Source organism: Magnolia sinica, chromosome 13 (genome assembly GCF_029962835.1).
Source record: "Magnolia sinica isolate HGM2019 chromosome 13, MsV1, whole genome shotgun sequence".
Lineage (NCBI taxonomy): Eukaryota > Viridiplantae > Streptophyta > Magnoliopsida > Magnoliales > Magnoliaceae > Magnolia > Magnolia sinica.
Window position 1 is genome coordinate 25,020,187 of NC_080585.1, and position 17,001 is coordinate 25,037,187.

At 38.9% G+C, this 17,001-nt stretch overlaps 1 protein-coding gene across 4 annotated transcripts; it reads left to right on the plus strand.

The window, feature by feature from the left end:
* The first annotated feature begins 8,486 nt into the window (after positions 1 to 8,486).
* LOC131223298 (pleiotropic drug resistance protein TUR2-like) lies at positions 8,487 to 16,123 on the plus strand. 4 transcript variants are annotated; one of them, XM_058218655.1, is made up of 23 exons: positions 8,488 to 9,017; positions 9,143 to 9,263; positions 9,357 to 9,445; positions 9,576 to 9,660; positions 9,746 to 9,905; positions 10,002 to 10,078; positions 10,182 to 10,235; positions 10,338 to 10,428; positions 10,541 to 10,842; positions 11,180 to 11,461; positions 11,787 to 12,103; positions 12,215 to 12,375; positions 12,506 to 12,609; positions 12,696 to 12,852; positions 12,933 to 13,144; positions 13,543 to 13,872; positions 13,960 to 14,250; positions 14,332 to 14,415; positions 14,511 to 14,644; positions 14,726 to 14,953; positions 15,054 to 15,225; positions 15,320 to 15,574; positions 15,659 to 16,123. In XM_058218655.1, the coding sequence occupies exons 1-23, from the start codon at positions 8,689 to 8,691 to the stop codon at positions 15,914 to 15,916; spliced, it is 4,293 nt and encodes a 1,430-aa protein (XP_058074638.1). In that variant the 5' UTR covers positions 8,488 to 8,688; the 3' UTR covers positions 15,917 to 16,123. The 4 variants fall into 4 exon arrangements, with proteins under 4 accessions (XP_058074635.1, XP_058074638.1, XP_058074636.1 ...); XM_058218653.1 differs by having other exon boundaries at positions 9,143 to 9,445; XM_058218654.1 differs by having other exon boundaries at positions 13,960 to 14,415.
* The last annotated feature ends 878 nt before the right edge of the window (positions 16,124 to 17,001 follow it).

A 17,001-nucleotide genomic window follows, 5' to 3' on the forward strand; every position in this document is an offset into this window, starting at 1 on the left:
GGATCGGTCTAAGTCGGATTGCATGCGTGAAACACACCACCAAGGTCCGCAGTGTGTTGGCAAAGCTATGGGCCCGTCATGATCCCTTCCATCTATTTTTCCAAGATGATTTTAGGGCATGAGCTTAAAAATAAGGCAAATCCTGAAATTAAGTGAACCACGCCACACAAAACAGAAAGGATTGGACGCCTACAATTGAAAACTTTAGGCCATAGAAGTTTTGGATCAAGTTGATACTTGGGTTACCCTTCATCCATATCTATGTGACCTTATGAATATACCGGATGGCAAATAAACATCGTGATGTCCCTAGGAAAATTTCATGGTGGGTGTCATTATCCCCACTTCTTTTTGTAGTGTGGTTTACTTCTATACTAGATCTACCTCATTTTTAGGCTCATGTAATGAAATAATACGGAAAAATAGATAGATAGCGTTGGAACTATGTTTTTTGTCATGTGTGTGTGAGGGCGTGTGAGAATCGATAAAGCAGCTTGATTCAAACGGAAGCAGCTTTCCACCCCAAGCACCGAAATAAGTAGATGCATTCGATGTGAACGTATATGATTGGATTTTGAGAAAATCGATTGCTTACTCAGCCACTCGCAAAATTTTATAATGACCAAGCGATTGTCAGAGAATGGGGTTTTTCTTCGGATCGCTAAGAAATACTATAAGAATGCGTCTCTTGAAAGAACTGTTTGATATTGAATAAAGATCAAGTCCAATGTATGAGTATAAGCATAGATTACAACTAAGAACTAAGAATTACTATTACTGAATTATCACTAATCCTAGGATAACTGAGATAAAGATAATTTTTTATTAGTATTAGATTAATTGTTTTTTTTGTGTGTGTTTTTTTTTTAGATTTTCTCTCCTATTTATAGATTTCTGCTGCACATCTTATTCTTATAAATATTTCCATCATTTCTTCAGCAGCTTCGGTAGTTGAGAAGTCTTTCCCTAGATCCTTCTTTAGATAAGTTTATTCTTCTTGTCTATTATTCTTCTCTTAACCAAACTCTACTTTTCTTAGTCGCTACTCGTTCATCGGCTATACATCGGTTGCATTACTTTTGTTGGTCGTTTGATGACATGTACTATTTATTCACTACCAGCTAGGATTTCGTAAAAAGCACTCCAAGTATCTTGAAGATCTTCTCATTCACCTCCTGCCTATCATGCAATGCCACATGTCGTTCTCTCATTAGCTGTAATGGGGATTGCTAGAAAAATGGTATAATATTGCCCCCTACGTCGCTTTGCCTTTGGGATAAAGGTGAAAGCGACATTGCTCCATTGCTCGATATAATTAATGCAATTAGACATTGTGCCACATTTCATTTCCCCATTGATTCTTTCCGACCGAGGCCAAACCAAATGATGGACTTTGTTGTCTATCTATCATTGTCCTTGTGACATGTAGCACACAATCGTCTCATACGAGGAGTCATGATTGTTCTTTCAATAAAACACATGTATCTTGGCCTATATGAACACATTTTAAGGGCCTGTTTGATTTTCCAGTGCACTGGTATTTACTAGGGAAAAGAGTAATAATTATTTCCTTGTGTATTTACAAGGCACCTGATTTGACTACTTACTTTTTTGACATGAAATCGAAAACATTACAAAATATATATGGTCCCGTTGTGATGCATTTCGCTTATCCACACCGTTCATCCATTATGCCTTTTGAATATTATAGTATGAGCAAAAAAATGAGGTATATCCAAAACTCATATGGACCACACCATACGAAAACAAGAATCGAATACTTATCGTTAAAAACTTTGTGAGGCCACTGTTTCTTTTGGTGTGGGCCACCTGAGTGTTGAATCATCCTCATTTTTTGGCTCATGCCTCAAAATATTGTGGTAAAACATATGGACGGAATTGATATATCATATACATTACCTTGAGGTTTAAAAATTTTAAATAATTATTTGAACCGGTTCCCAATGCAAAAGTTTTCCTGGATTTTCAAACAGATGAAATGGTAATAATTACCCATTTCCTGGGTATTTACCCCAGCCCTTTGAAATCAAACACGCCATAAAGTCAGTTGTTACTTTTCTTCCTTCACATCTTTCCACGATTTGAGGTCTCATTGCCAATTGTGCCATTTCATTGGTATCAATATTATTTTCTCGAGTTCAATGTTTCAACTCGACCTCATCGAATTTGTTTGACATCTGATTTGCCAAAACATAATAGTTTACAGGGATATACTTGTGCATTTAAATTAACTAATGAATTAGTTAATTACTAATAAGAAATCGCCCATCACCAATACATTTTTTATTCCTAGTTTGGTCATTATTTCTAAACTGATTATTAAAACCCCGTATTCAACTTGATTATTAACACACTTGAACTCATGCCAGAATGCATACTCCTATTTCTTTCCAATTGGGTCAACCAGGACAATTTTTACTCCTAATCCTCTATTGGTCCTTGAACTGTCAAATATCAATTTCCAAGGTGATTGATAAACTATATACAAGTCTAATACTTCCAAAGGAAGCTGACTTTCTATGTTCGAAAGGTGATTAACCATAAATTTTGCTATGGCATGTCCTTTTACCCATTTGCTAATTTAGTAATTTAGAATCGGCCGATTTAACATATATTTTACTAAATCAGTTATTGAAATTACATTGACTAATTTAACTAATAAATAATGTCGTAATTTTGTGGTCGCAATCGCGAAGTACAATGATAAATATACATTCTCTGTAGTAGAATACCATCTCTCGATACCCAACAATATTCAACTGAAATAGTAAATTGCTCATTCTTCTCAATTATCATCATCATCTTATGCTAACAGAGTGCCAACCGATTCTCTAGAAGCTGCGACATATAGCTTGAGCTATCAACCTTTCACTGGTGGCATCAACATTGGTTGCCTGGACAAGTAATCTTTAATTTTGTCAAAAGCCAACTGATGTTCTACCTCCTATATGAACTTGTCTCCCTATTTCAGCTTCAGCAAAGAAGAAGAAAGATTAGTTTTCTAGCACAGTTAGAAATAAATCGATACATAAAATTGACTTTGTCGAGAAACATTTGTAATTTAGTTTTATTTCTCGGCGGTTAAGCTTCCATTATTGCTCAAGCCTTATGCTAATTGATTTCAATTCCCCTTTGATGTACCATGAATCTTAGAAATTTTTTGGCTGATACACCAAAGCACATTTAAGAGGGTTCATTTTGAGCTTATAAATCATCATTCTTTCAAAAGATTTTCGTAAATGGTTAAAATGTTTGGCTGAACTAACCAATTTGACTACAATGTCATCGATATAAATTTTCATGAATCAAGATATCATATCATGAAAAATGGCGTTCGTAACTCTTTGATAAGTAGCTCATGTATTTTTTTAAAAGTCCAAATGGCATTACGACCCAACAAAATATTTCTAAAGGACCAGGCAACTGAAGGCGGTTTTTGGAATGTCCTCAACTATAATGCTTATTTGGTTATATCCTGAATGACTGTACATAAAGGAAACCTTTTAATATCCTGCAGCTCGATCAACCATAGGTATGGGATGCTTGTCCTTTAGTGTGACTTGATTTAAATTTAAAAAATCAATGCAAACTTTGAGTTTACCATTTTTCTTGATAACCAACACTACATTTGAAATCCATTCGGCGTATTTGGTGGGTTTGATGAAACATGCTTTCAAAAGCTGTTCAATTTCTTCCTTAATCTTCTGTGTAACTTCAGTCGTCATTCACCTAGGCGGCTGCTTATGAGATCGATAACCATCTTTCATAGCTAACCTATGTTTGACCAATTTTCAGACTAGTATAGTTAACTTATGATAATCCCAAGCAAAGCAATCAATGAACTCTTTAAGCAAGTTAGTAAGCTTGGCTTGTATCTGGGAATTGAACAATCCACTGATAAAAGTAGGCTTGGAATGTTGCTCTATTCTTAAATTTACTTCAACTAAAGGATCTTGAACTTGAGCTTGAGAATCATTCAACTTCATTGGTGCTAGTTTTAGATCGTTCCATTCAATACCATCCTCACCTATTTTATTGGCCGACACTGCTATCTCAACCATATCAACAAAGCATTCCTTATCAATCTGTTGCAGACTCTCCTCGAGCTACCACACTTTGGCCATGAAATCGGGCTTGACTGAAAGTCAATTTTTCATACGATTTCTTATATTGTACAGCTTGTAATTGCACATAAGGGAATTATAGCATTTGGCAACTCTTCGTTTAATTGTATCATTGTAATGATATCTTGTACGATATTTTCTAGATTGAGTCTGGCATTGATCCCAGTCGGTTTGTCATTTTTATCCTGTCTTGTGAATCGTATTGGTCCAATCTCATCGCCATAGGAATAAGCCTTAACTGCATTGGACATGTCTAATAATGGTTTGTTATCAACCAAAATTAATTCTACTGTCTTGATTCCAGAAAACCCCAAACTGGTGTAGTGATGATGGAATATTACATGAGAAAGAATGAATCTAATATCTTCTCAACAAAGTATTGTAGTTTGAAAAATTATCGACCATAACGAAAGTAGCTAGCACCTTTTTAGTTCCCACCATTAGTTCGATTGGTAAAATGATATGTGTTTGTGTTACCCCACCAACAAAATTGCTCATCGTAATCTCAGTTGGGATAAGGTCACCCCAAGTCTTTTCCAACTTAGCCATTATTTTGGTTGGATCTGTGTTGACAGCAGTTCCATTATCGACCAATACTCTAACAACTGAATATCCTTCCAAGTGTGTAGAGATATAAAATGGCTTAAGATGTTGATTCATAATATGAGTCGGTCTTTTGATTACTATCTTTTCATAAGTTGACCCTGGTTTGACTGAAATGGTCAATATGATTTTTGTTTCTTCCTCAGAATCAATAGAACCATATTACATAATTATGGGAGGACCAAGTTCCTCTACATCTCTTTCCATTTTATTCGTTGGGATGGTTTAGCTTGGAAACTCAATGGCAATGTAAGTATTATGTTACAATCCAAGACCGTTAAAAATGAGTCAAACTATATTGTCGAATTCGAAAATTGTCCCTAAGTATTTCTAAATTTGGTTGCTTATCATCTTGACTTGCGGCTTCAAGTTTCATTTTCTCATCTTTTTTAGATGAGATTTGTTCTAGTAAATTTATTTTTTTTTGCCAACAATTCTTCAATCAGAAGATCATCCAAAAAAACATTCATCATTAACGTATTCGGTCGATCCTTCAACATCCATGTCTTCATTTTTAAGATTTTGATCATTATTGATTAACTCAAATCATATATGAAGTTCGGCCATATTAATTGATATTTGTTTCTCTTCAAGTTATAAAATTACTAGCCTTGATCGTATTTGCAGTAACTTCATACGAGGTTCGCCCCATACATCAGCTAATTATCTTCGTTTCGCAACTTGCTACCTATGCCAACATAATTTTTTTCATACATGTCATCCATTCTAGAATTGCTAGAAATATTGGATAACTCGGCCTTTTCCAAACTCCTTGACTAGGCTAAGATTTAACCATTCTTTCCCCTAAGAAGAGCCTAGGGTGATTGTTGGTATGCTTGAACTTTTGTTGGTAAAAAGAATTACCTTCTTCCATGTTTTGAATGACCGATTGTCCTAGCTTATTATTAAGTCGATAAAATTATCTGTTTGGCTGAGTCAACCTCACACATCGCTCACATAAGTACTGGCAATTGGAATTCATCACCTTTGAATGTGCTTTAGTATGTTCGATCATATGTTTCAAGGTCAATTTTTTATCGCGGCCGGACTAACCTTTGCAAATTAATGGTGGCCATGTTGATTTCCATATTGGTTGGAAATGGATCACTATCGATCAACATTGCTTCTTTTTATTTTTTCGAAAAACTTTAGCAATCCTTGGTTGATATTATATTGAATAATATTCTTAAAAACAATATATTAATTAGTGAAATGTAACCAAGTTCCATGTCATTCGCAATAATTAATTTTCTTTAATTCTTTTCCTGTCAAAATCTTATGGTTAACGAGAACTTTGATAAAATTCCTGGCGAACATCATATTAAGTTTCATTGGCCTGAGTAATATCAAAGGTGTACATCCGTTGCACCTTTTGATTGGGCGGTGCGGTCGCCTTTGTTTAAACTAATGCTGAGCAAAAGAAATAGTTGTTTAGCCACATGCACTTCTTCCTCTTGAGTAGGAGGTTCATTAGCTGCAGCAACGCTAGTAGCTACATAAGCATTACAACCACCTCTTCAACTCATGATATCTCAAAATTACTGCACTAATAAGAAATCTTGTAATCAAATTTCCACTAGATATGTCAAAATTGTTTGTTTTTTGCACAATTTTTGCAAAACAAAAAATGAAAATTTCTGATAGCTGAGTAGTTGTTTTCTTGGGGGGGGGGGGGTGATAAAGCAGCTTAATTCAAACTAAATTAGCTTTCGACCCCAAGGACCGAAATAAGCAGCTATGTTTGATGTGAACCTCTATGAGCAAGTTCTGAGAAGATTGGTTGTTTACTTATCCAGTTGCAAAATTTTGTAATGATCAGTTGATTATCAGAGCGTGGGGTACTTCCTCCTAAGATGGGTTATACTTTGCCGTTCGCAAGAAATGAGTTTTCATAATACTAGTGTAATCAGACAAAAGGAAAAACTTACGATTGGTTGTTGGAAGTGACTACAAGAATGCGTCTCTTGAAAGAACTGCTTGATATTTGATAAGAATCAAGTTTAGCGTATGAGCATAGACTTGGATTACAAATAAGAACTAAGATTTATCACTATTAGATTATCGCTACATGTAGGATAACTAAGATAAAGATAAATTTTGATTGATATTGGATTGGTTGTTATTTTTTTGTTGTAAATTTTCTTTCCTAATTGTAGATTTCAGTTGCACAACTAATTCTTCTATATTTATATCCTTACCTTGACAGTTATGATACTCGAGGAGTCCTCTAGATTATTTTTCTGATACGTCTAGAGTCTATTTTTTATATATATATATATATTTTTTTCTTCGGTCATTACTCGTTCATCAGCTATACATCAGGTGCATTGCTTTGATCCATTTTAAAATACATGTAGCATTAATTAATCCTATGCTAGCTAGGAGTATGTAAAAAGCCCTCTAAATATATTAAAGATATTCTCATTCACTTATTACCTCAAGTAAAGTGCCACATGTGGCTCTTTCATTGGCTGTAATGGAACTGCTGGAAATTGTGTACAACAGACATTATAAATATAACACATACATTATGGTGCGGCCCACATAGCTTTGCAACGTCAACACAGAGTCTTTGGTGCCGTGTTCTACACTACACAATCCGAATTCGGTTCGGCTGGAATTGGGTCAACAGGAGCCTCACCCGTATAGCAAACGCTGGACCCTTGACTGTTACTCTATTACCCAACCCACACAGAGACCCATTTGACTGCGGAGGGGTCATGGGGACGGAAACGATCCAACCCTTTCAACCACACGCGGATTTACCTTAGCCCGAGACCCGACCCACTACACATTTACCTTAGCCCAAAACCGCCTCAGAAGGCACTTTACCCACTTGGATCTACACATTTCTTCTCCTTCTTAAACAATCTATTACAGCACACATGACGCACATGTGTGAGGTAGGACTGTTCATTTGGTGGACTCTATTCTGGGAATGGATAATGCTTATAATTACATGTTGAGTTTGGACCGTTGGTTACATTTTTTTCCAATAGTCCGTTTGCATGCCGTGGGCTGGAAGATGATGACTTCACGGCTAGTGCAATTTTCTATCCAGGCCCACGTATGGTGGTATCAAGTCAATAAACTGGCTGGATCTTGGTCTGTAATCAATTATCTCACTGTGATTGTGTGATTGGTGTCCTTCAAATAGACGCATAGAAATAGGATTGGCCCACATTCAGTAGGGAAAATGTTCAGCAATCGGATGGTTAGATTTAGATGAGCTTTTTCGACCTGGCATATCCACCACAAGCTCCACAATATGGATGGTCTGGATCCTCCGATAATATAGCTGTCATGGACATCGTCGTCAATGTAGATCATCATAAGATTGCCTGAATCAACCTAGCGAGCCACACGTCCTAACCAAATTTCCCTGGGGCTCGACGCAACGGCTCACGAGGGCATTTCCGTCATTTAAATAATCCACCATCTGCGACTGTTCGCGGGAAAACTTTAAAAGGCCTTCCAGATGGTCACCGCAAACAACGGTCATTCGTCGTTAGGCGGAGTCGTCTTCTGGAAGAGTACTCCCTAGGAAAAATGGAAAGATGAACCGCCCGATTTTCTACGAAAGTCCCAAAATAAATCAATCGTGGCGGTCTGAAGAGAGATTCCTCCTATTTAAATACCTCTCTCTCAATTCCTACAACTTCATTACAATCTCCTCCTCCTGCCACTCACCCTCAGGAGAAAGGAGCAAGGAAAAGGAGAGTTCTAAGAAAAGAAAAAAAGAAAGGAAAAAAAATATCTTCATTTTCCTTGTTCTTCGATCCATAGACATTGAGATTTCGGATTTCGTGCATTGGGACTTGAAGAATCTTCTTTTTTTTGGTGGGTTTTGTTTGTGAGTGAGAACCCATCTGGCCTTTTGGTTTTCTCAAGCACTAGACATTGAGTTCAACTCGAGAACCTTTGTACTTGGATAGATCCAATGGATAACACCAACATTTACAGAGTCGCAAGTTTGCGTCGGAGTCGGAATGGATCTGGACTGTGGAGGAACACCAGTGCAGAAGTCTTTTCACGATCATCTCGTGATGAGGATGATGAAGAAGCTCTCAAATGGGCTGCCCTAGAGAAACTTCCGACATATGATCGGATCAGGAAAGGGATACTCACTGGAGTCGCTGGGGAGCACCAGGAGATTGATATTGACAAGCTTGGGTTTCAAGAGAAGAAGAATCTGCTGGAGAGATTGATTCGAGTAGCAGAGGAGGACAATGAGAAGTTCTTGTTGAAGCTCAGGAACCGTATGGAACGGTGCGTTCTTGTTATTTTGTTTTTCTTGTTTTCCTTCTTTCGCTCAATTATGGTGGTTTCAGCTTGCAAATTTTATTTTATTTTAGCATTTCATTGATGGGTCTTTCTTATTTGATTTTGTTTAGAGTTGGGATTGAGAATCCTACAATTGAAGTCCGATTCGAGCATTTGAATATAAAAGCAGATGCTTATATTGGGAATAGGGGTATACCAACACTCCTCAACTTCACAGTGAATATTGTTGAGGTAATTCAAGCATATTTGGCTGCTCATAATCCTTTTTTTTTTTTGGCAATCGTAACCCGTACCAATCTTTTAGTTTCTCTTTCGTTCTTGCAGGGATTTTTGAACAATCTCCACATTCTTCCAAGCCGAAAGAAACCTGTATCAATACTCCATGATGTTAGCGGAATCATCAAGCCTTGCAGGTAAGAGAAGGCTTTGATCGAGTTGCAAATTGGGTTTTATTTGGTTTGCTATTCCATTTCATCATATAGATTCCTGGATCAATAGAAGTTTGATTTCTCTGTAATTCTCATTATTATTATTTTTCTTCAGAATGACTCTGCTTTTAGGCCCACCGGGCTCTGGGAAGACCACTTTACTATTAGCTTTGGCTGGGAAGCTTGATTCGGATCTTAAGGTAAAGATCTTCTTCTTTCTAGTTGTCCCTTTGGAGTGATTTTGTCCAGAGATATAGGTTGAGATGGGTTTCTTGGAAATAACAGGTTTCAGGGAAAATAACCTACAATGGCCATGGAATGGACGAATTCGTCCCTCAGAGGTCTTCCGCCTATATCAGTCAGCATGATCTCCATATCGGGGAAATGACGGTGAGAGAAACCTTGGCTTTCTCAGCCAGATGTCAAGGAGTTGGGACTCGCTATGGTAAGTAATAGTGAATGGTTTCAGACGGAAAATTTGAATGGAAGTTGTTTGAAGAGTCCGAATGATTAACGTTTTTTTTTCTTTTGCAATTTGTAGAGATGCTGACGGAGCTGTCCAGAAGAGAGAAAGCAGCAAACATCAAGCCAGATCCTGATGTGGATGTCTACATGAAGGTGATAAAGAAGACTTCTTTTTTCGAATTGAAAATTTCTCTAATAAACAAATTGATTTCTTGGAGATTGATATTTTGTCTTTTCTCTCCTCTTACTACTACAGGCTTCATCCTTGGAAGGTCAGGAAGAAAGTGTCGTCACAGACTATATTTTGAAGGTATATTAGCGGAAATATATCATTCCACAAATTTGATATAAATGGAGTTTTTGGAATTGTGGATGTTGAAATTTATTTTCCCTTCCCCTCTTGAATCTACAGATCTTAGGACTGGATATCTGTGCTGATACCATGGTAGGAGATGAAATGCTGAGGGGTATTTCAGGAGGACAAAAGAAGCGTGTTACAACAGGTAGAAAAATCAGCAATCCAGATGGCCGAGATTGTATTCTCAGATTGGAGATGTGGTTTTTGTAACTTACTGTGAATTTGGACTGATAGCTGCTGAATTCTGATTGATATAGGTGAGATGCTTGTGGGACCTGCGAAGGCATTGTTCATGGATGAAATATCCACTGGTCTGGACAGCTCCACAACTTTCCAGATTGTCAATTCCCTCAGACAGACTATTCACATTCTTGGCGGGACGGCACTGATCGCACTGCTTCAGCCAGCACCAGAGACATACGACCTCTTTGACGACATAATTCTTCTATCGGATGGGCAGATCGTCTATCAGGGTCCACGTGAACACGTGATCGATTTCTTTGAATCCATGGGTTTCAAGTGTCCTGATAGGAAAGGTGTTGCAGACTTCTTACAGGAAGTAAGTTTTGAAAATTGATTCTTCTCACCTTAAGTCATCTACATTCATCAATTGAAATCATGGTTTAAGCTACGTCTGGAGGTTCAATCGAATTGAATTGCAATGATTCCATTCAGCAAACAAGAAATGGCAAAAGTGGCTCTCCTAAATTGCATCTAATACCAGTTTTAGTCCAACTTGAAATGTAAAGAATGGAATTATGAGCCGTACCCTTACCCTGATCATTTCGTCTTATAATGAATTCGGTGATCCAAATATAGTTCAATGGGAATCCAAACGAACCTCTTATTTTGAATAGAATGGAAAATCCAACAGTAAATTGTTTTTCCACCACCAGGTCACATCAAGAAAAGATCAGCAGCAGTACTGGGCACGTTCAGGTGAGCCGTACCGCTACGTTCCAGTCAAGGACTTTTCAGATGCATACCAGACCTTCCATGTTGGCCGTAGATTGGGAGCAGAACTTAGCGCCCCATTCGACAAGAGCAAGAGCCATCCCGCTGCTTTGACGACTTCCAAATATGGCATTAGCAAGAAGGAGCTGCTGAAAGCTAACATTGCGAGGGAATGGCTGCTGATGAAGAGAAACTCCTTTGTTTACATCTTCAAAATGGCGCAAGTGAGTAACTAAGCACACCCGAATTAGAAACACGATATCTTCTCACATGTTCCAGTGTGGCACATGTGCCAGATCAAAGGACCATGCGTAGATTTCATGACCCAAAAATTAGGCCAGTATGGTCATCAGGTGGTCACTTGTGTCTGCAAAATGGATGACTGAAGAAACGAGAAATGGTCCTCATCCATGTTGCAGATGTGGATCAGCAGACAAATGGCCTAGATCTTGCACACATTGCTATGATGCCACATTGAGGAAGACTTCACCATAATGGGCCTCTCGAACTCCTTACTTACCATACCTTCTATTCTCCATCTGATTGCAGCTGTTCGTTATTGCATTGATCGCAATGACTGTCTTCCTGCGTACTAAGATGTCCCATGACGATGTGACCGATGGAAACATTTACATGGGTGCTCTATTTTTTGCACTTGTCACTCTCCTGTTTAATGGGTTTGCGGAACTTTCAATGACCATCGCAAAGCTTCCCGTTTTCTACAAGCAAAGAGACCTCCTCTTCTATCCTCCATGGGCATACGCTCTGCCATCATGGATTCTCAAGATTCCAGTAACATTTGCAGAATGTGCTGTATGGGTTGGCATGACTTATTACGTCATTGGCTTCGATCCAAATGTAGGAAGGTGAGACCTTGAGATCATGCAACAACAAATTATTCCAAGCCCACGTTCAATTGGCAGTCTTTCATTGGAACCTGGAAATAACTGTAAGATCATTTTCTGCTCTTGTTGCAGGATGTTGAAACAATATCTGGTACTCGTATTGATTAGCCAGATGGCATCTGGGTTGTTCCGGGTGCTTGCTGCATTGGGTCGGGACATGATCGTGGCCAATACATTCGGGTCCTTTGCGCAACTTGTAATCATGACACTTGGAGGATTCATTCTAGCACGAAGTATGGTGTACTAGACCAGACCGTTAATTTTCAGTTGAATTCCAAGCTTTCATTTTCGGATTAAGAGTTCAGAAGGTGTTAGGACTTTTGAGGGATTTATCGACTAACCAAACCTATGTTTTGGCTGCAGGTGATGTGAAGAAATGGTGGAAATGGGGATACTGGAGCTCACCCCTGATGTACGCACAGAATGCAATTGCGGTGAATGAATTCTTCGGGAATAAATGGAAACATGTAAGGATTTTGTCGATCAAACTAGAAAAAAATCGCCACTAAGTCAGAAACTAAACTTTACCTTTGATTTTGGTTTTGTGAAACAGATTCCTACAGGTTCGACGAAATCATTAGGAATCCAAATATTGGAAGGGCGAGGAGTTTTCACCAAGTCAAACTGGTTTTGGATTGGTTGTGGCGCATTGCTCGGATATGTGGTCCTATTCAATGGTCTCTTCACTTGGGCTCTTGGATATCTCAACCGTAAGCATCGTCATCTCTCAATATTCGGAAATCTTTAGCTTTGATCATTTAGTTCTAACTGTCTGATTAAATTCCTGCAGCACTCGGAAACTCTCAAGCAGTTTTGTCTGAAGAGGCCTTGAAGGAGAAGCATGCCAACAGAACTGGAGAAACCGATGGTCTAGCAATATCAGCTGCTTCATCAGATACCACTGATGGTCCTAACAAGAGCAAGAAGAAGGGCATGGTTCTTCCATTCGCACCTCTTTCAATCACTTTTGATAATGTCATATACGCCGTGGACATGCCGCAGGTAACATCAACTTCCAAATGATTGATAAATTAATTTGATCAAGATTTTTGCTTGGCCCAACAAAGTATACATGTGGAGCTACTATTTAGCAGTTAAAAAATTAAAAAATAAAATAAAATAAAATAAATTCAAATGTTGGGTCTATCATGGATGGAATATGACCCCAAAAAAAGGCTTTCCCATTAGACGATCCTAATGACCCAATTGTGCCCCGATGAATGTGGACCTTTGGCTGCAATTTCCCATGTCCATGGCAATGATCGGAGTGCTAGGATCATCTGATTGGGGAGGTATTAGGAATGAGCCATCGTAGTATGGGGACAACAGGGGAACTGATACAAGAGGTATTGATGATGTTGAGTCATGAAACTGAGAATTGATTGCCTACTATACCACAGGAAATGAAAGCTCAAGGTCTAGATGATCGATTAGTACTCCTCAAGGGTGTAAGTGGGGCTTTCAGGCCTGGAGTTCTTACAGCACTGATGGGTGTCAGCGGTGCTGGTAAAACCACCCTGATGGACGTGTTAGCCGGAAGGAAAACTGGAGGATACATAGAAGGAGACATCAAAATATCTGGCTATCCCAAGAAGCAAGAGACGTTCGCTCGCATATCTGGATACTGTGAACAGAATGATATCCACTCTCCTCATGTCACTGTCTACGAGTCTCTCCTCTACTCTGCATGGCTCCGTTTACCCGGCGATGTTGACTTGAATGCAAGAAAGGTAGGTGGACTAAAACAGAATCCACTGTTCCGTACATGCTTTGGTCCCTTTGGGCATCAACTGACTGCTAAAACTGATGAAATGCAGATGTTTATTGAGGAGGTGATGGAGCTTGTAGAGCTGAATTCATTGAGGGGTGCACTTGTTGGGTTGCCTGGCGTGAATGGGCTGTCGACCGAGCAGCGGAAGCGGCTTACAATTGCTGTGGAGCTCGTCGCCAATCCATCGATAATATTCATGGACGAGCCTACATCTGGACTGGATGCAAGGGCGGCTGCCATTGTGATGAGAACGGTGAGGAACACCGTCGATACTGGAAGAACTGTGGTGTGCACAATTCACCAGCCCAGTATTGACATATTCGAAGCTTTCGATGAGGTGAGGAAAACCCAATATGAAAGAACTTGTGTTTCATCTGTTTATGGACTAGAGCTTGATGTCTCTCTAATCCAATTGCAGCTATTCCTAATGAAGAGAGGTGGGGAAGAAATATACGTGGGCCCGTTGGGCCATCAGTCCTGCCATTTGGTCAAGTACTTTGAGGTAAGGCCGAATGAACAGGCAGAAGCTGCAAATGATTTCTGTTTTCCGCAATGATGCATACAGTTACTAATTGACTTGGGTTTTATTCAATCAAGGGAATCAATGGCGTTAGCAAGATAAAAGAGGGTTACAATCCTGCTACATGGATGTTGGAGGTGACCTCCATGGCCCAAGAAGGGATCTTGGGGATTAACTTCACTGAGACATACAAGAACTCGGATCTTTTCCGGTGGGTCATCATATACATACTTGGATCTTCTCAGAGCCATTGAAAACTGTTTCTAACTTGATTTATCACTGGTTGTTGCAGTCGGAACAAAGCTCTAATCAATGAACTTAGTGCACCTCCCCCCGGCTCGAAAGATCTCTTCTTCACTACTCAGTACTCACAGTCCTTTGTCACACAATGCATGGCCTGCTTATGGAAACAACACATGTCGTACTGGCGTAACCCACCATACACTGCTGTGCGGATGCTCTTCACAACTTTCATCGCCTTGTTGTTTGGGACAATATTCTGGGATCTTGGCACCAAAACGTATGATTTTTAGTATGATCTATTACTGTCTAAATACAAATTGAATTTGTTTTCTTAACACTAACTAGACCATGTCGATTCAACGGTAAAAAAATTGCAGGACTCGGAGACAGGATCTGTTCAATGCAATGGGTTCTATGTACGCAGCAGTTCTGTTCCTTGGAATCGAGAATGCTGCATCCGTGCAGCCAGTTGTGGCCATTGAACGAACGGTCTTCTACAGAGAGCGGGCTGCGGGAATGTACTCTGCTTTGCCATATGCATTTGCACAGGTAACTGATTTTACTGACCGAAATGCTTTTGCAATGTTTTGGAGTTGTATCTCAATGTATTCTGCTGTTTTTGTTTCTTGTTTTTCTTTTTCAGGTTGCTATCGAGGTTCCATACATCTTTCTTCAGACTGTAATATATGGTGCCATTGTCTATGCCATGATCGCATTCGAGTGGACAGTTGCCAAGTTTTTGTGGAATATCTTCTTCATGTTCTTCACATTGCTCTACTTCACATTCTACGGGATGATGGCGGTCGGCATGACTCCCAACCATGACATTGCTGCGATAGTTTCGTCTGCATTTTATGCGATATGGAATCTCTTTGCAGGATTCATAATTCCTCGACCCGTAAGTTCTAAAATCCAAATTCTCTCCATACGCTTTCTTTTTATACGTAATCTGAGGAACTAAAGTTTCTTCTTTTGATTACAGAGAATCCCAATATGGTGGAGATGGTATTATTGGGCATGTCCCATTGCATGGACCTTCTATGGATTGGTCGTTTCTCAGTTTGGGGACTTGGAAAATACTATGGACAATGACCAAACCGTAAAGTTCTTCCTAGAGGACTATTTTGGATTCAGACACAGCTTCTTGGGAGCAGTTGCCGGTGCGGTTATTGGGTTTGCTGTGCTATTCGCCTTCGTCTTCGCTTTTTCAATTAAGGTGTTGAACTTCCAGAGAAGATGATTGAATGTTGCTGATCATATTAGGCCCACCTTAGGCATTTGGGCTGCTACTATACAGTTTTTTTTTTTCGTGTATTTCTCTGTTTCGACGGTTGATGATTATTTGATTATGTATTAAGAATTTGTTATATATGAATTTTCTTTTCAATATACTAATTAAACAAGTTCTGTAATTGAGTTAACCAAGCAAATAAGTTCGTAATTTTTTATTTTTTATTTTTTCCTTTTTGGTGAAAATATCAATACATCATTTAAGAAAATAAAGCAGAGAAATGAATATTGAATCTGATGATTACATTCATACAAATACAATAGAATACGGTTGGATGCAACATATACGCCTACCACAGAACAGTTATGAAACAATTACATCTCATCTCGTAAACATGCATTTGTTTGCTCATGAAAAAAAATGAGGCCGGACCAATACCCTGTTCTAAATCTCTGTTACACACACACACACACAGAGGAAATGGTACCATGAGGTCGAGCTTTGTGGGCCCACCATGATTTATTTCGGACATCTACACTACATTTGGTGGGTCCCTTCTAGGTTATGGGATATCCAAAAATCAGCTATAGGAGGAACTCAAGTGGGTCATACCAATATGAAATTGTGCCTAAAACATCTAAAACTACTTGGTGGGCCCACCTAAGTTTTTGATAGGCTGAAACTGAGTGTAACTCATCCAAGTAAGACACACAACTCTAATCCACATCTCAATAGGCCTTAGAAATTATCATGAAGGTTTTAAAGGTAGATACTTATGCCTTATAAACTATCATGAAGGTTTTAAAGGGTAGATATCTACTCTCAATTGTAGTGTGCGGTGTGGCCCTGTGACCCAAAATGAGATAAAACTACTCTTTGACTTTAACTAGGCTTCAATCAAAAGTATTTGTATGGCTTGGCACTCACTGTACGTCCATACAAATTGAACAGAGTACAACTCAGGGAAAGTTTTGAAAGCGACCAACAGGTTGGATCGGCAATTTGAGGGGTTCGTCAATTCATTTCCATCCAAAATCGTTACAGTCTCAAGAATGCTCAAATATATATTATTCTGATAAAGTCATTCTTGACCA